Raw genomic sequence first — 20,257 nt, forward strand, 5'->3', positions numbered from 1 at the left:
TCTTGAAATCGCAAGAACAGGACTCCTCTACTACTTATCTAAGGGAATAACCACCACTTTCTTGGAATTTACAATAGACCCAACAAACAACCATAAGGCAGAAAAGATCCGACTTCAGTCTCACCTGCTGCAGGTGTGGCAGGACAGGTGGGCAAAAACAACCAAAGGAGCAATCACCCACAAGTTCTTTCCGGGGTTGCAAACAACATACTTGCTAACTGGACACGGCCCCTTTAACGCAAAGTTAATGGACTTCGCTCTTGTAGAGGACCCATGCTGTACATGTGGAGAGATCGAAACCTGGGAACACCTCGTGTACGACTGTCCGCAATACGAGGATCTCAGGTGCATTCTAATCACGACTATTATAAGATACCTCCCCAGAGGGCAAGAGTTTCACCTACTGGATTCAGAGGAGGAATACAGAGCCCTGACCAACTTCGCTCAAGAACTCTTCTCAAGAAGGAGAACACTATATGCAATGCACCAGGAGTGAAAGACGATCAGCCAGATAACAAATCAAAACATCCTTTAGGACACACTCCGGAATGAAAATTATGTGCAAGCTACTAGCTGTCTACTAAGAAACCCTGCCTATGTACCAACAAATATGAGACCTAGGTGAAACTGACAAATATACTGAATGAAGATAGAGAATCAAAAACAAAGACATTCAACTTGGACGGGACACTATCCCACGAGTGACTCTACTACCGGACTTATGACTACACTATGACTGATGCAGCCTCACTGCCATGTAGCCAAATGGCGATCTCTACCAGCTCCCTTGCCTGGTACCTTTTTTCCTATCCCTGGCAGGGGGGAGGAGGAGATGGTCTTCCTGTTTCCTCCCTCCCCTACCACCCCATATATTTCGCCTGGTGAGGCATGGGCATGCCTTACTGACCACCTGGGGTTGCCTTCCCTATCGACCCCATACTTATTTCTTTACCCCCCGTCTTCAGTCTCTGACTAATACGCCAGCGTAAACCCCACATAACTAATCAAAATTAACGATTTCTAAACTGAAAACTGAACCATATTAACCTCTCCTGGCTTTTCTAAACTTAAGTGCCCCTGTTTTTTTTTTTTTTTTTTTTTTATATTTTATTTTATTTTATTTTATTTATTTTTTTTTAAAGGTCCTAGCCACCGAAATCTCGGGAAATTAGGTAGCAGGACCTGCCAGAGTGCATATAAGCTACTGGGTTCCTGGTCTGCCTCCACGGGGCGTAAGTGGGGCAACGTTGGGCCCCAATTGGGGTTTAGCGGCTAAATGACCAGAAGAACAACGGTACATGACACTAAACGACCCAAGACCCACACACTTTTAAATCTCTGGCATTTACAGCATACTGTAACACACCACAATGTAAACTATGCAGAGATGGGGGAAACCCCTGGTGCCGCTTGACCCTAAACACACTTACACTTACATGGGATGCAACATGGTCCAGGTTTAGAAAGCTGTCGAGGGCAATGTTCCAATGGAGTGGACCGACCTAAGACTGAACCCTGCAGGGCAGCTTTTGAAGATCTGTCTGATTATGGAGTAGCACAGGGCCCCCTACAACAACCGATCTGTTGGTGAGATATGTCTTTATACATTGGAAGAGGTTGGCCAGGATGTTGGCCTTCCGGAGTCAGCCGAGGACACGTGGCCACCATAAGGTGTCAAATGCTCTGGCGAAGTCTATAGCTATTACTAGTGAGTATTTGTTGTTGGTTACCTTGGCAGCTCTGGTAATGTTTTCTAGGACGTCCTGGGTGGAGCCATCCCATCTGAAGCCAAACTGGTTTGATGACAGCAGCCGAGTAGCGTATTTCAATCCTGTCTGAGCAGGTGTTTGAATAGCTTGCTTAATGGTCGATTGGTCAATATAACTCCGGAAGGTCCTGTTGTTTGTTTGGATTTTTTAAGATGAAACGCAGCCTAGCAGTCTTTCAGGCTTGCGGGAAGTAACCCTCGTTGAGGCAATGGTTGAAGAGGGAGAGTATCTCCTCTGGAATGGCTGTGACAGCCCTCTTGATTATCTCAGGTTCCAAGAGGTCGGCACCTGGTGATTTCTTATTTCGCAGCTTCTTAGCAACGTTGTCAAGTTCAGTTTTGGTGAGTGGTTCTTCTTTGTTGGTAGTGCTGTTGATGTCATTTTCCTGGCATAGTAGTGCTTGTTCCAGTGAGGTATTCCCTGAACATACTGTCCAAGATGTTATTTGTGGTCTCCTGCTGCGTTTTCGTGTAGGTCCCTTGCTGTGTCTTGGTTGCAGGGTGACTTCGTCCCTGGGGAGTTTGTTGTCACTCTATAGATGCCCACGGGTTCATAATTTCCAGACGTGGAGACTAGTTGCTCCCAAGAACGCTGTTTCTGGTGTCAGATGTGAGCCATGTATTGGTTTCTTGCTTTGCGGTATTAGTCACGAAGTTAGTCTATTTCTGCTGCTGACCAAGATTGTTGCACTCTCTAGAAAAGCTTTCTTGTTCTGTTTGTTTTGTGTTGGAGTTGTTGTAGTTCCAGGGACCACCAAGGGACAGCATCGGGAGTAGGGTTTCTCGCCTTGATGGAGTGGATTGTGACCACAGTGATCAGGTCCACCACAGCGGTTTAATGTTGGCCCAGGTTCAGTCCCTCCGTTCAGAGGGTTTGGTCAGCTTCTGTCAGGGTGGTCTGGAAAAGTGGCCAGTCCGCTTTTTTGAATAGCATATCTGTGTTGGGGCTGTCGAAGAGGTTTTTGTCTAGCTATGGTATGATGGAGCTCGAAGGTTATGGCCCTGTGGTCTGATGTAGTCCAGCATTCCCTGACTTTCTACGCAGAAAGGTGTCCAACCAGAGATCTTGTGGCTAATATTATGTTGATTGTGGATTCCCACATCGTGCTGGAGAAGGTAATAGGGTTGTTTGGCTGGTTAAGAATGGTAAAGAATGGTAAATTCTTGTTCTTGCTCAGAATTATTCTTGCTCAGAATAATCACCTCAGAGGGCATAAATTCAAATTGAGTAAGGACGGATGTCGGATAGATGTGCGGAAATTTGCCTTTGGCCAGCGGGTGGTTGGTTGGTGGAACCGACTTCCATCATTTGTTGTTGAAGTTGATAGCCTAAACAAATTTAAGGCTCAACTGGACAGGTATTTCGAATGAACGGAGGGGTGAAATGGGAGTGGTGTGTTTTTTTGTTTTTTTTTTGGCTGATGCTGAATAAGCTTGCTTTCTTGCATCATATGCCTCTACTAATGCTAATGCTAAATGTGCTATTTGTGAAAAAGTCTCTAGGCGTCCATTGATGGCACCTCGCCATTCTGGAGTTTGGTTGAACAACGCCTGGGATTGACAGTTTACACCCGCTCCCACTACGATCCTGGTGTTCTGGAATTCAATGAGAATGCTCCGCAAATACCTAGTAGCAGGGAGGATTCCCCCCCCCCTCAGGGTGTCAATACAACAAAATGGTGTAGAGTTCACCAAGTAGAGTTATGATGTGGGCACAGGCAGTCAAGATATACAGAAGTTGAATTTTGATGACTAATGTTTGGATTTCTACCTAGGATGTGCACACAAGGAATCTCTTTGTTGTCAAGCACAATTTTATAGGCAAGAGGATATCTTCTCACCATTTTGCAGTGGACATATGGTTCCTGAATAAGGATGATGTCTAGGTTCTCTTCGTTAGCTTTTTTGGTGAGTTGACCAGTTACGGCCTTTGATCGCTGCGCATTTAACCGTGCAAAGTTGACCCTGTTGTTGTTGTGTTTGTTATTTGGTTTTTAGGAGAGCATTAGCAACTAAGGCCATATTGCTCTGGGGATATGCGGTGGTCATTCCCTGACCTTTCCGCATCCTCCGTATTTTTGGTGGTCACAGGCTCGAACCCCGGTCTAATCAAGAAATGTGTGCTACACACTGCCACTCCTACTCACCTGGTTACGGAGGCGCGACCCCGTTGAGGTTATAGGGTTTAAGGCGTATGGTCATAATCGATCCTCATTTGGTACACACTCTTGGCTTTACAGTAGACAGGGCATGTATTGTCCATGAGTAAGTGATCCGCTGGCAGCTTCTGAGACTTGCAATTTGCGCAAGTTGGCGGTTCATCTTTTTTAGGGCATGTGGCAAACTCATGGCCCTTCTCCATGCAATGGCCGCAAGCGGCCACAGTTTGAGCACAGGTGTGAGTCGTGTGTTCAAAACAACAACACTAGTATCATTTGGGGACAGACATGTGCTCTTTGAAGCAGTGGCTGTGCCAGTGTATAAAGATTCTAGTTGTTTGGCTAATGGTTTTCCATGCCTCTGGTGTGAGTTCCACAACACAGTTTGTATGGCCTCCTCTCCTAGACTTAGTTTGGAATTTTGGAGTTATCAAGGTAGCTGGTTTACTTCCAGATACTCATGCTGAAGGTTCCTAGTGTACAGTTCCTCCTGCAGTGCATCTAGTGTTAAATCTTTGTTAGTGTTGAAAATGACAATGCTGGGGCCCATTCTCTTGGGAGGCGTAGCTTCCAAGCTGAGTGTGTGAATCTTCGAGTTGTTCAGGATTTGATTGGCATCCTCCTTCATCTGTGTTTCTATAATAACACCTGTGTTCCTTGTATTTCGAATGGATTTAATTTTTGTCGTCTTTAGACCTTGCAAGAAGTTCTTTATAACAGTTGTTTGATGTCTGGTCTGGTGAACCTCCGTGGAGGTTGGTTTGAGTATGACCAGATGTGGTGTCGGCAGAAGGGTCTTGCGTTTTGTTACAGTTGTAACGCGTGGCTGTTAGATATGGTATCCAGAGCAGAGGTCCTCAGCACTTGAGCGTATTTGGGTGTGCACTGTGGCATTTGTTTTGCCCCACATTTGGCATAGGCCTGGAGTTTGGCATTTGCCCTCTCACTCTCAAGGTGGGTTTCTGCCAGGAGTGTGTCTAGTTTGTTCCATAGTGTCACTATCTGTGCCCTTAGTCTGGTGGTGACCCTATTTGTCTGCTCTTTGAAGAGAGTTTCAGGGCTGTTTTTAGGAACAGGGACTTTTCATATATTGTGCTTTCTGGTAAGGTAGGATCCACGGGTGGCTCCTGCACTTTGTCGTCACTGGTCTCTTTTGTCACTGTCACTATGGGGTTTTCTTGCATCTCCTTTAACTTGGTTTGGGAACGTGTTTGCCGTCCTGACTTTGGTATCATTGCCGTCCTGGTTTTTGCCAGTCTGAGAGGTCCTAGAACTGGCATCCATTCCTTCATCCTGTTGGTTAAGTATAGCAATACATTCATTGCTTTGCGTCTGTTGTAGTGGGTCATTGATTTTATCCATTTTCCCCTCCATTTCAACAAATGTTTGGATAAACGGACTCTGCCGGATTATCGAGGTTGCTCTCTCCCAGTGGAGTAATGCTCAAGAAATTAGGGCAAATGATGCCCGCCACAAGTTCGTAGCTGAATTTGGAAGCTGTAGGCAGGCCTTTAAAATTTTGGGCTTTCACTGGAAGTTTGGGGGGGGGGGAACTCCCCGGTGAGAAAATAGCCCTAGAGAGACCGGGCTACTTTCTTTGGGGGTGGTTTTCTGTTCTGCAGATGACGATGCTGAAGTTTGTTTTTTTCACTACACGTTAGGATGCAATGATATGATCTGTCCATGTTAAGTCTATGGCAGAGGGGGGAAATAACTAAAAACATATCTCTTAGCTGTTTAAGACAATAAGATGACAAATTGTTGGGGCACTCTTTCAGTCCAATAAAGACACTATTGGGGCACCCTCCCCAGTCAAGTATAAAGTACAAGCGTGGCCTGTTGACCCACGTAGTAATTGGTGCCTCTCTATGGCCCTGCTACCAGCCACGCGGTGACCAGTATAGTCTTTCAATCACTAAAAACATATCTCTTAGCTGTTTAAGACAATAAGATGACAAATTGTTGGAGCACTCTTTTAGTCCAATAAAGACACTATTGGGGCACCCTCCCCAGTCAAGTACAAAGTACCAGCGTGGCCTCCACGTAGTAATTGGTGCCTCTCTATGGCCCCACTACCAGCCACATGGTGACCAGTATAGTCTGGCAAACAAAGGACACATATACGCCGATAGTTCTCTAAAATCCCAGGGAAATGTTAAAAGGATTCTTCAAGTGAAGTTCTTTCAGTGGGTACACTTTTTTAATTAGATTGCATATTCTAAACTACTAATTAAACAAAGAAATCAGCAGCACGAAATTGAGTGTCAGCTCACAATGGTGGCCATGTTGGCGATCCAATGTGATTGCAAGCTTTATAGACTTAACAGTGAATTGAAGGGAAAATAGAGAAATATACTTCTCTGAATGTACCTTCGATGGCCTCACTAAGATATGAATACTATTCGCAAAAACAACTATAAATTTCAGTGATAAAGAAAATATTCACACAGTAGCAAAATTCACCACAAATTGATAACAGCACTACCGAAGCGGCACCAGGGGTTTCCCCCGTCTCCACGTTGCTTGCATTGTGATGGGTGTGCCGGTGTGCTGGAAATGCCAGAGGTGGACACAGCTGTCCTAAAAATTAACAACTGTGGTTGTCCGGGCCTCAACCTTCATGAGGGTATCTTTATCAAGCAATTCCACAAGCTACGTCCAACGCTTCTTCCGACTCTATTCATCAACGAGTAAGAGTAATATACAGACCAGGTGATTGTGAAGATTATGACAAAAGCCATGCAAATGGAATGGGCAAGTAAGCGTCAATGCCTTATTATGGGTGATTTCAATTTGCCTCTAATTGATTGGAGTAAATGGGAAGGAAACTCGACATGGGGAACAAGATTTTTAAATCAACTAGATGACTGTTATTTGTATCAACATGTCAGGGAAAATACTAGAGAAAAGAATATCCTAGACCTCATCATCACACATGAATCAGATGACATAACAGGGCTGACAGTAGAGGAACCAGTAGCAGGAAGTGATCACGGAGTTCTACGATGGATAATGACGAGAGAGGTAGCAGAAGTAAAAGGCAAAGGAATGGGTTTTAATTTCAGAAAAGGAAATTACGATGCCTTAAGGTACTACATGGCCTCTATTAACTGGGTAGATATCGCGCAGAGAACAAATACATTTGAACTGTGGTACGCTTTTAAAACATTAATCACAGATGCCTTGAATGCGTATATACCATTAAAAAAATACTCCACGAGAAGGGTTCCAAGTTGGATGAATAGTGAAGTTGCCACATTACTTGAGCAGAAAAAGGTGGCATGGAAAGGTTACAGAGCAATAAAAAGTACTGAAGCATATAACAGCTACAAGGTGATGGGTAATAGAGCCACAGAAAGGTAGGTTCGACAGGCAAAGGCAGTTTATGAGAAATCACTAGCAAACAGTGCAAAGAGGGGGGATAAAGAATTCTTCATATATATAAATGCCAAGAAGAGCAGGACAAACCAGATCGGACCTTTACATATGGGAAAGGGGATAGTAATAAATACACCAGCTGCCATTGCAGATGAACTCAACAGTTATTTTGCATCGATATTTACAAATGAAAAGCCTTTTGTGGCAATGAGAAATTGTGGGAGCGAAGTTAAAAAATATGTAATTAATGATATTGAAATTTCGCAAGATTATTTAATGAAAAAACTTTCGAGCCTACAGACCAGTAAGGCTCCTGGAGTTGATGGAATATGCCCTATAATCTTAAGGGAGGCGGCAAGCGAGTGCATTGAACCATTGAGGCTAATTATGCGAGCGTCACTAGACTCTCGGGAGATTCCCTTGGATTGGAAAAGTGCAAATGTATCTCCCATACATAAGGGTGGCTCTAAAAGTGAAGTTGGAAATTATCGACCTGCCAGTCTGACTTCAGTAGTAGGGAAAATCATAGAGGCAATGATCAGGGGTGGAATTCAGGATCATTTGGATCGAATTGAAATTCTCAAGAATACTCAGCATGGTTTTGTAAAGGGAAAATCATGTTTAACAAATCTAGTTCGCTATTTCGAAAGGGTCACTCACGAGCTGGATTTAGGGAATAATTTCGACATTGTTTATTTAGATTTCAGCAAAGCTTTTGACTAAGTCCCACATGAGCGGTTGCTTTATAAGCTGGAACAGGTTGGAATCACCGGGAAAATCCTTAGATGGATAGAAGGATGGCTTCAGGGCAGGAGGCAGAGGGTTGTGATAAATGGCTATTCCTCAGATTGGGTTGATGTAAGAAGTGGGGTTCCCCAAGTATCAGAATTAGGACCAATGTTGTTTTTAATTTTCATAAACAACATTGATGAAGGGATAGAGGGCGTGATGTCTAAATTTGCAGATGTTAAAATTGGTAGAGTAGTTAATGATCACTGTCAAGCTGTGCTTCTTCAGAGAGACCTAGATAGACTTCAGGAATGGTCAGAAAAATGGCAGCTATGCTTTAATCCAACAAAGTGTAAGGTATTACACCTGGGAAGCAGTAATCCCAAAAAAACTTGTTCACTTGGTGGAGTTCAACTAAACCCAGTACTGGAGGAAAGGACTTGGGTGTTACGATACGGTCAGACATGAAATTCTCTGAGCATTGTAAACAGGTTGCAAGGAAGGCCCATGGTGTCCTATCGATGATCTATCGAACTTTTGCAAGTAGAGATAGGGACGTGATAATTCCATTATATAAGGCTTATGTTAGACCACACTTGGAATACTGTGTTCAAGTATGGAGACCGCACCTAAAGAAAGACATCGAGCGTCTTGAAAGGGTGCAAAGACGGGTAACTCGCCTGGTGAGATTGGCAAAAGGGCATCCTTATGAAGAAAGACTTTGAATATGTGGGTTGCAGAGTTTGGAAACTAGACACCTTAGAGGAGATTTGATTGATGTGTTTAAGGCTCTGAGAGGCATCAGTAAAATGAATGAGGACGAAATTTTCAAGATTCTAAATGATGCTAGAACTAGGGGACATAAATTCAAGTTACGGGGGGAAATCTTTAGATTGGACTGCAGGAAGTTTTATTTTAGCCAGCGAGTTATAAATTAGTGGAATAAGTTGCCTTCATGGGTGGTAGAGGCCGACAGGTTGGGGAAATTCAAAGGTCATCTGGATAGTACTTTCGGGTAAGGGAAGCGCATAGGATGATAGGTTTAATTTCTTTTTTTTTTATTAATTATTATTATTTAGTTTATTTATTTATTTATTATTATTATTTTTTTAATCATTGTTTTTTTTTTTTTTTTTTTTTTTTTGGCTGGTGCAGCATAAGCCATAGGCTTTCTTGCACCATGTGGCCATTACTAATACTAATGTCTGAATGAAAGCACATTCCCTGTTATCTGGAAGACTGCTCTTCTTAAACTAATTCCTAAACCTTCAAACACCCAAAGTGGCAAGTCCTTCCGTCCTATTGCTCTGTTATCGCATTTGGCCAAAACACTTGAAAGGCTGATTGCTATAAGACTCACTTCACTGTTCACGAACACCTCTCTTGTATCAGACGATCAATATGGTTTCCGAACTAGACGAGGAACTGAAGAAGCTGTCATTGAATTCCTTTCTCGAGTTAGCTCTGCAATTTCTAAATACGTTCTTGCTATTTTTGTTGATTTTTCTACGGCGTTTGATCTGTTATGGTGGTCTAGTTTGCTCGCTTACGTGCTGCCGATTGTCCTCTTCCTCTCTATAACCTTTTAAGAAGTTATTTTGAAAACCTTACAGTTTCTGTTATTTCTGGATCCAACTCCATCTCCCGCTCTGTCACTAGGGGCTGTCACCAAGGCTCTGTTCTTGGACCACTTGTCTGGAACATCATTCTTGACGAATGGCTCTTTAAAACTATTCCTTATACTTCCAAATTGGCCTATGCAGACGATCTATCTCACCCTGCTGATCCAGGGCAATTCCCGTGCCTCCCTTGAAAGCACTGCCAACTTAGTCATGTCAGATCTCTCTCAATGGTCCACACCACAAATAAGTTATCCATATCCTCATCGAAAACTAAAATGATGCTGGTTAAGGGTTCGCTTAATATTTCACGGCCACCTGTTGTAAAACTTCAAAACAAATCACTTTCCATGGTTTCTTCTCTAAAATTTCTTGGTCTGATCATTGATAGTAAACATACATTTACTAAACACTTGGAAGATCTCTCAGAGAAAGTCAAAAAACTTACCTTCTCACTTCTGCATCTCTCTAAACAACCTTGGGGTCTTAATTCTCGTTCTCTACGGTTATATTACAAAGCTGTGTTTCTACCAATTTGTTCCTGTGGCGTGGCCGCCTGGTTCTGGCATGTTAAGAAGGTTTCAGTACGGACTAAACTTCACAGCATTCAATGTAAAATGCTTTTAACAATGTGCAGGGCCTGTAGGACTGTGTCTACTCCTGCTTTGCAGATCCTTAACGGCCGTCTGCCCCTCGATCTCTTTCTTCTGTATCGAGGCCTGTGCTTCTACATTAGGCCCGCTGTCCCTGTCACCTTTCTTGGCATTACCGTCGATGTCACTGTGGATCCCAAGGTAGAGAAAAGACGCTGTTGGAATATTTTGATGCAGAGCTGGCAAGACAGATGGTCCGCTACCTCTAAGGGTCTTGTTACTTTAAAGTTCATCCCTAACGTCACCTTTGCCACATTAGACTCTACTCAGAAATGGTTTCATCCTGGTCTGTACACTCTCTACTTTCTCTCTGGTCATGGCTCCCTTAATGCCAAACTTGCAACTTTCAACCTTGCTGAATTACCTCTCTGTTCTTGTGGTGACCCAGAAGACTGGGAACATATTTTATACCACTGCCATCAATACCAAGATCTTCGACAGAACCTTCTTCTCTCTACCAGTATCACTGTCCCCAGAAATGAGCCGGACTTCCTGAGCACCACAGAAAACTTCCAGTCCCTGCAAGAATTTGCTCGTCATGCTTTTGATCGCCGGAGACGTCTTCACACTCAACTACGGAATACCTCCTAGCCTTCCTAGTGGAGACCCCTGCTGGCACTGGATTTTGGCCAGTGCGGGATCATATATATATATATATATTATATATATTTTTTCTTTATCTTCAATTTTATATTTTATTTATTTACTTTTATTTATATATATATATATTTTTTTTCTTAATTTAATTTTATTTTATTATTACTTTTTTTTTTTTTTTCATTTTTAATTTGTATTTATTTATTTATTCATTTTTGCTGGTTCCCTGGGTTTGGCCTGCCCGATGGACAGGATTTTATTATCTAGTTTCTATTATTTTCTTAGATAGGTATATATATATATTTTTTTTTTTCTTCTTATTATTATTATTTATTTATTTATTTATTTTTATTTATTTATTTTTTCTCTGATATTAGGGCAGTAAGAGTTGGTAAACCAGGGAGGTCGCGATACATGCGTAGTTCTGGCCTACCTCCCCGTGGTGTAGACAGACACTGAGCAGGCTTTCCAGGTGATCGCCTGCCTGGTGACAAAACGGCCAGAAACAACTAAACAACACAACAACACACACACACTGCACGAACATAACATTACACACATTTCTGGCACTTTTACAGTGCTTTCTGTAATCATCACAGTGTACAAAGGCGGAGATGAATTGACGTTCAGGTGCCGTCCTACATAAGATACTATACATGTACATGTGTAGTGTTGTGTACTGTTTTTCATCTGGTCATTTAGCCGTAATGCTTCATCAACATCTGTAAACTTGCACTTGCATTTTCTAATTTTTTTTTTTTTTTTAACGGTTATGTTCTTTTCCAGTGCCGACATGTAAACGTGTTTATCCCTCCACAATGTCATTCTGTTGAAGAGGACAAAGAAACTTTTTGTACATTTCAACATTTTTTGCACCACGTTCTAACTCACAAATAATTTCAACTTTTTCGCAAATCGAGAGAGACTTTGTTTGGTTAGTAGTCATGTTTCCAAAGGAAGGGGTTGTCTCTAACCGATTTTACTTTAAGAATGATAAGGTGATCTGCATACAAAGTTCTTAGAAGTCCCATTTCCAAAATTCTTAGGTCTTGAAATAAATTTATGGTTCAGTAAATGCAGCAATGAGCAATGCACTATTGTATAGCCTCTTCCTTGGAGGGACAAGGTAATAAATCGGCCGCTAATCCGATGCAGGTGATCATAAAGCTAAGTCGCCCTTTTCATTTCCATCTATTCCAAGAATTAGGTTTTTTCGATTACCCAAGCAATTAGGAATGTTTGTATAGTTACCAAAATTTGTACAGTATATGCATGTAGTATGCTCGTTATAACAGTGAGCAATTATATGAGAATATGCATAAATTAAAATCATTATGGCTTTTTGCTCATTACAGCCATGACATCGTTATTTCTCTGCTTGTTATAACCAAGTTTGACTCTGTGTGTGTGTGTGTATATATATATATATATAAGTAATAAAATAATAGTATTATAAAATGGGAAAATTTTTAACAAATAGTTTTTATTAAACTCGTATATAATACAAGCTCAATACTAAACTAATCTGTTTGCAGGTGGCATTTCAATATTCTCGCCGAACTCCATCATCAGACCATAAATGCTATGGGGGAATATAAGAACATCTCCACAACATGAAAATTACTATGAAGTTAATTAAGAAATTGCATGTTGTGTAATTTCTTAATTTCATAGAAGTAAGAAGTGTGAAGTAAGGTCCCCCTGTATTCAGAAAGGAAAACAGAATTGCACATGATTTTAATAATATGTATGGTCATGGTTCTTTGCTTAATAAAAAAAACAAAAAAAAAACTGATTTTCAAACAGCTGATGGTTTAATTCCTCAGAGTGGGAAACATAAGAAATTGCTCTTGTGAAAATTAAATTTTGATTTTATATTTTTTGTTGATGATTTTATGATTTTGTTGTTGCTTCAGATGATTTTATTTATTTATTTTTTTGTTGCTTCAGATGATTTTATGACTTTGACGATGATTTTATATATATATTTTTTGCTGTCCAGCAGTATTCAGAGAAGAAAAAACTACTGGAATTTCAATTGTATTTCACAATGTGGGGGGGGGGGAGAAGAAGTAAGCAGGAAGCTAACCTTGAATGTCACATTTATTTTTCACCATAATCACTGAAAACATTTATATATTCTATCCAACCACTTCATCAAATTTTAGAAAATCGCTGCATGAAAAGACCCCTCCTAACAAATGAAAATTTTTAGGGATGAGATCAGGGTTGTAAGGAAGGTGATGGTGAAGTTCCTTCCCTAAATTATGAATAGTCTTTTGGTCTGCATGTTCTCTATATGGTCTTGAGTTGTCGTGTAACTACATAAGCTTGCTTTCTTGCATCATATGCATCTACTAATGCTAACAGCAAAAATCCATATCCCAAGTTGAGTCCCCCAGCTTCTTTCAGAAGTGTGCAATACAATACAGTATACAACACTCATGTTATATCCAGGCATTTTTTCTCTTTATGTTCTCCACTGATACCACCACCTTAAACTTTTTTATAGCAGTGAATCAAATGCATAAAGTTGCATTGGTGTGTTTCGATTTTTCGTCCCATGATTGCATTTCTGGTAATATGGAATTTTAAATGATTTATGTTACTTGTTACAACAGCGACCAACCTCTTCTTTTACTGCTTACTATTTTTTTTTTTACATACTGATGCTCTCATACAAGTAAGTAGCTACTGGAATGCTTCTATCAAATTACCATTAGTAGTGGCATATAATGCAAGAAAGCAAAAGCTTATACAGCATCAGCCAAAAAAATCCATTCCGTTTTTTTCTGAAAGTTTGTCCAGTTCTTCCTTGAATCTATTTAAACTATCAACTTCCACAACGACAGAGAAGTTGGTTCCCAAAATCAACCACTTGCTGGCTAAAGACAAATTTCCGTACATATATATTCTGCAACTGTCTTTCCTCAATTTGATTATGCTTGCTGAAGTGCATAATCTGAGCAGGAGGAAGAAATTCATCAGCATTGAGCTTGCTGAAGCCATTCAAAGCCTTATACACTTCAACCCGATCACCTCACAGGTGCCTAGTCTCCAGATGCTGCAATTTGCAGAACTTAAGGCTTTCTTGGTAAGAGCACTCCTTTGTTCCCCTCACCAATCTAATTGCCATTGTCTGTATTTGTTCCAGCAGCTCTACATCCTTCCTAAAATGAGGCCTCCAAATTCAAGTACTATGCAGTTCTCAAGGTGTGCCCTGACTATTGCCTTATACAAAGGGATAATCACTTCCTTATCCCTACTAGCAAAGTTCCTGTATATCATTAACAAGACCCCCATGAGCTGCTCTGGGAACCTGTCTGCACTGCCCTGAAAACTTCATATCTGACCCAGGTCCTTTTCATTCTTAACTACCCTGAGTGTACCGCACAGTTGGTACATTACTCTAAGGTTACTGCTACCCATGAGCAGTAATTTGCATTTGTCAATGTTAAACTTTTGTTGCCACCCCTCAGCCCATCTGCCCAACTTTTTTAGATCCTGTTGCAGCAGCAGCAGCATACTATCATTAACAACCTTGCCAACCATTGTTGTCACCTGCAAACATTAAGCCTGATATACCATCATCATTGATACATATTGAAAACAACAATTGGCCCAACACCAAACCCTGGGGGAATCCACTAATAATATTAGTCCACAACGAGCAGTGTCCATTGATTACCAGTCTCTGTCTTCTCCCACTCAACCATGCTTTTATCCATAGCAGCAACTTTCTCGTAATGGAATGCTGCTCCAATTTGTACAGCAGCCTTTTATGTGCCACAGAATCAAAAGCTTTCCTGAAATCCAGGTATATGATATTAAAATTATTTTTTTGTATCCAGTTCCTTTGTAACTACATTGTAGTTTCTAATCAAATTGGTCAGGCAAGATTTCCCCTTAACAAACCATGAACTAGAATGCAGTGTTCTCTAGATTATCCTGCATTGCTTCTTTAACCATTGACTCCATTACTTTCCCCAGAACAGAAGTTAAATTAAATGGTCTATAATTACTTGTGTCCCCCTTTGATCCTCCCTTTTTGTGAAATGGGGGATACATTTAGATTTGTCCAGTCCATGGGGATCTCCCCTGAGTCCAAATATGCTCTCATAATTATGGCTAAGGGTTTGCTTATTTCCTTTGCTGCCTCCCTTAATATAACTGGACCGATCGCATTCAACCCAGGTGCCTTTCTTATGTTTAACTTCAACAATTTCTTCTCCCCATTTCTTCTCAGTAATTACAAAGTAATAACTAGCTCCCTATTAGAGTTTGATAAACTTCTGGCCTCCACTTCTCTAAAGAATTCCTCATGTGTGAATGTAGATACAAAATACTCATTCAGATTTGTCAGTTACCTGAGCACATCAACAGTTGAGCCCTTGATATTAAATGGACCAATCTGATTCATTCCCTTCCTTCTAGAGTTTATATAAGTAAAGAAGTGTTTGCTGGTTTTTTTTTTTTTTTTTTTTTTTTGCCCCTTTGTGAAAGATTTCTCATAATCTGCCTTAACCTGCCTAAATCTCCTTTTTGACTTGATTACAAAATAGCTTATATCTACCATAGGCTCCTGACAATTTATATGCATTCCATGCATTTTTCTTCTCCGCCAAGAGTCATATTAGTTCATCTGATATTTCTTGGTTGGTATGAAAAGCCTAGTAGTTTCCAAGATTAACTTATTTAACTTGACAGAAAGTGTTAAAAAAGGGAAATGCACATTTATGCTTTTTCATTATTTAACCCTTTTTACGAGTGAGTTGCTTAAACGTGTTTGAGCTATGGTTAGTTTTTGATAGTGGCAGTCTCTGTACATAGAGGTAAAAAAAAAGTAAAGTGCAGCCATTATCAACCCACTGCAGGATGGAAGCCTCCTCAACAATTCATGCTGAGGGAAATGGACCATAATCTACCACGCTGGTCCACTGCGGGTTGGCAGATCGACCGTATTCAGCAGGCTTGAACCCCGGTCTACTCAAAGAGCGTGTGCTACTGCACTCCCGCCCACTCGGCTACGGAGGCGCACTACATAGAGGTATTAATGCATGAAATTTTCAAATTTTGTAAAAAGAAACATGACTGCTTTTAAATATTAATTTCTTCTTATTTTGACTTAGAGTAAAATTACTGCCAAAAATTCAACCAGAATTTTGTATTTAAAAAAAAAACGCTCCAGAATTCCAGAGAATTTTTTCAGCCAGCCTTCGAACAGCAATATCCAGTAGATTTGATAGTCTTATAATTTTCATGGCTGTTTTCATGTTGCCATCCATAAAATTTGTCTACTGGTGAAATTGCAGATGGCAATTTCACCAGTAGACAATAGGAGATGGCAGTATATAATATACGAATTTCAAGACAGTTCACTTATAAAAAGACAAATTATTTGAAATTAACATGGAAAAACTGTGATCTATCTATGCACTTGTAAAGAGTTTAATTATAAAATATAAACTTAACCTAGAACTGTTTTTTTATAAATTGGACATTGCTTGCAGTCTCTCTCTCTCTCTCTCTCTCTCTCTCTCTCTCTCTCTCTGTGTAGCATGTGCACAGTGTAAGTTATAAGTTTATAATATCATTTAAAACTTACAATTTTGTCATTTGGAAAAAGTGTGTTATTAATTACATTTAAAATTTCAATATTATTATTTTTATAGCTTGAAGAACAATGGAACCATTATAATTTAGAAGCTGAACGTCTGAAAAAGGAGCAGGTGAGAAATTTTTTTATGTTATTTTTGTCTTATATCTGTATTCCTGACAGGAACTATAATTATTTGAAAAACTATACTCGTTCATTTTATTTGTTCTGTTTAGGGGAACGATATCGAATATATCATGAACCGAATTTGCTTATGCATGATTCGTCTTTGTGTTTACAAGTTGAACGTGGAATCAACCCAACACGATAGGAATGAAGAAAAGATTTTGAAAATGTATTTGTTTTTCATATCAGTGAAGGGGAAACACATTCCACCATAATAACGTAAAAACCCACACAATTCCAGCTATCATATTATCGCAAATGCAGTTAAATCGAGTTTACTACCAGTTTATAACAGATTCCACTAGCAGAAACGCAAATGGAAATTGTTTTTATTGTTTTATGGTAGTAACCCCCAGAAATGTGCTTTAGTAAAATGTGAGTTGTTAATAGTGTCTCTACCTTTATTGTGTTGTTTATTCAGTTGCTACACTCATGCATCTTTGTTTATGTATATCAAGCATGCCTCCTCATTTTGTAATTGTGCTTTATTCCCTAAAAATGAGTAAAATACTTAAAAGGTGTGAAAAGAAAGCGCCCTGATGAAGACACTACAGATTCAGAGAGAAAAAGAAAAGCAATATCGATAGACAGAGGCAGACTGGGTCAAAAATTCTTACCCGGGAAAATTTGTAGCAGCCTCATACTAGCGTTTATGGCCAAAATCACACCCGCCTTCATAGTCGTCTGGCTTCCGGCCCGCTGGGTTTCTCCAGTAAGGCTTATTGCTAGTCAGCCTCTGTCGATAGAGAAAAAAATATGAAATTGTGAAATGTTTTGAGCAAAATGAACGAACGTGTGATATAGCATGTGCTACAGGCCTAAATGAGGCAATGCCGAGAAATAGAAATAATGCAGAGAAAATGAAAACTTTCATAGCAGGAACAACTCAAAGTGTTTTTTTTTTTTTTTTTTTGGCTGATGTTATATAAGCTTTCTACCTTGCACCATGTGCCTTTGCTAATGCTAAAAATCCATTTGATCAAGACACAAAGAATTGGAAGAGATGGAATGGCTGTCATCTGTTTGGATAGAAAATCAAACAAAGAACAAGTTTGCTTACGATAGAAGCAAAAACATTAGCAATATTTTATTACGTATTAGTCGTAATAAAATATGTAAGTATTTTATTATGATTATTTATTGTGTTTGGTAATGATTTGGTTACAAATGTGTGTTCAATCCTTGGTGGTTGGCACCTAACTCTGTTTTTCCCATAGGGCCTGTTGTTTATATTGCACAATTTTGCATTGCACGAGAGTTCCTAAGAACACAACTATCGTGCTATATGAGGACTGACTGTACCTTGTGGTAATTTACAGAGCTACTTTGCACCACACTGTTATTACTTTGCCCACATTGTTGAAAATGTGAAATACTTTATCTTCTTGCCTCAATGGGATTTGGTAGTAACCAGAGTTACGATAAAGCTTAGAAAATACTCTTGCAGTTTGGACACGCAAGAATAGGTTATCTGCAGGTAAATTTTAAAAGAAAATTTATTGGTAAAGTTACCTTGTTGTTTCCTCTAAGATCCCAAATAAGCCTGGATTCTTATGTTTCTTGATCAGAATAAATGGGATATAGGCTCTGTTATCCCAGCCTCCTGATATTCCTGCAAAAGTTTCTTCAACCTGTTCTGATATATTAGAGATGTTTTTATTCCCCTGATAAAGATATGCAATAGACTAAAATTTGTTGCATAAAATTATTATATGAACTATTACTACCTCCTTTTAAAGCCAAGATGCCTTCACTGAAACACTGGGAGTAACTGGCATAACAGAACGGTTAGAAATCTGCCATCTTCCCTGCTCAAAACCAGGCCCATGGTTTTTTTTAGCAATACAGGGGGTCCCCAGTACCCGAGTATTCATTATTTGAGTCCCCGCAGTTACGAGGATTTGAAAATTAAAGAATTAAAGCTTTTTTTCCTTGAGAAAATTGACCAAGCACTTGAATATTTTTTTGTGAGAAAAATCTTTTTCATGATCATGCAACAAATGTTAAGCGCGAAGTTAAAGATAACCAAATGCTACGACACAATTTTATCTGAAAAAATATAACAAAAAAAACCAAAACTCTGGATTCATTCTTTATTCTTACAACTGAAAAATATTGTAACTTCAATAAACTTTACTTAACCTTACATTGTGTAACATATAATAAAAAAATGTCTAATAAAATAATTTTCTCATTTTTCAGTTCCTTCATCCATTTTTTACTATGTAAAAGTACATAATAAACATTACTATATACACCGAAAACATTATGACCAGTGAATCGTTATGCAAATTGAAGCAGCTGCAGGTGAACTATGGCATGGGCCCGAAAACAGTATAAAAAACACCTGATACTGAGCTCCATTAATCAGTATTACTCTTGTTCTTCAAATGGGAAAGGCAGCTGAGTTTAGTGAGTTTGACAAAGGCCAAATTGTAATGACCAGACGACTGGGTCAGAGCATATCCGAAACGGTACGGCTGGTGGCGTGCTCACAGTTAGCCGTGATTAGTACCTAGCTAAAGTGGTCCGAGGAGGGAAAACCCATGAACCGCCTGCGAGGTGTTGGACTACCACGGCTCATCGATGCTCGAGGTGTGCGAAGGCTCTCCCAGATGGTACGTGACAACAGAAGGGCGACTGTGGTGCAACTCGCCGGTAATTGGAATGCTGGTAACGGGAGTAATGTGTCATAACACACAATACAGCTAACCCTGCTGAAAAATGGGGCTGCATAGCCGCAGACTGCTCCAAGTGCCCATCTAACCATGGTTCACTGGCAACAGCGCGCCTACAATGGGCACGCGAGCATTGAAACTGGACCTTGAGTGATTGGAAGAAGGTCATCTGGTCCAATGAATCATGTTCCTGTTGCACCATGTGGAAGGCCGGGTACATGTTTGTTTACCTGGGGAAGTGATGGTACCTGGATGCAGCGTGGGACGAAAACAAGCTGGTGGCAGCAGTGTCATGCTTTGGGCGATGTTCTGCTGGGATACCCTGGGTCCAGTCATCCATGTGCTGGCCACTCTGATGTCTACCACCTACCTAAACATCATTGCTGACCAGGTACACCCTTTCATGGCAATGGTCTTTTCCTCCGGCGGTGCAGTCTTTCAGCAGGATAATGTCCAATGCCACACTGCCCAGATTGTTTGAGACTGGTTCGTGGAACATGAGGAAGACTTCCAGCTATTGCCCTGGCCTCCAAATTCCCCAGACATCAATCCCATCAAGCATCTGTGGTTTGTGTTGGAACAGCAACTCCGATCTGTGGCATCTCAACCACTGACCTTAAAAGATCTGCTGGTTACGTGTTGGTACCAGATACCACAAGACACATTTACAAATCTTATAGCATCCATGCGTCGCCAGGTACGAGCTGTTTTGGCTGCATGTGGAGGACCAACATCATGTTAGGTAGATGGTCATAATGTTTTGGCTCATCGGTGTAATATCGGTTTAGATACACCATATCTACTGATCATTCACAACGAGGTGCCCATGAATTGCACTACCTCGAATAAATAATGCTTCACTTGCAATACCTGGGTACCTGCCCACCCACTGAC

The 20,257-nt window shown here is 40.4% G+C and overlaps 1 protein-coding gene across 1 annotated transcript in view; it reads left to right on the forward strand.

The window, feature by feature from the left end:
- LOC150083042 (uncharacterized) overlaps positions 1 to 20,257 on the forward strand; it is a 328,847-nt gene that overhangs the window by 165,008 nt on the left and 143,582 nt on the right. The window contains exon 8 of the mRNA XM_090376992.1: positions 16,576 to 16,632. Coding sequence (XP_090233118.1) covers positions 16,576 to 16,632 — 57 coding nt within the window. The remainder of the gene's footprint in view (positions 1 to 16,575; positions 16,633 to 20,257) is intronic.

The sequence above is a fragment of the Mastigoproctus giganteus genome, chromosome 7 (genome assembly GCF_048544385.1).
Source record: "Mastigoproctus giganteus isolate SK-2022 chromosome 7, ASM4854438v1, whole genome shotgun sequence".
In the NCBI taxonomy this organism is placed as follows: domain Eukaryota; kingdom Metazoa; phylum Arthropoda; class Arachnida; order Uropygi; family Thelyphonidae; genus Mastigoproctus; species Mastigoproctus giganteus.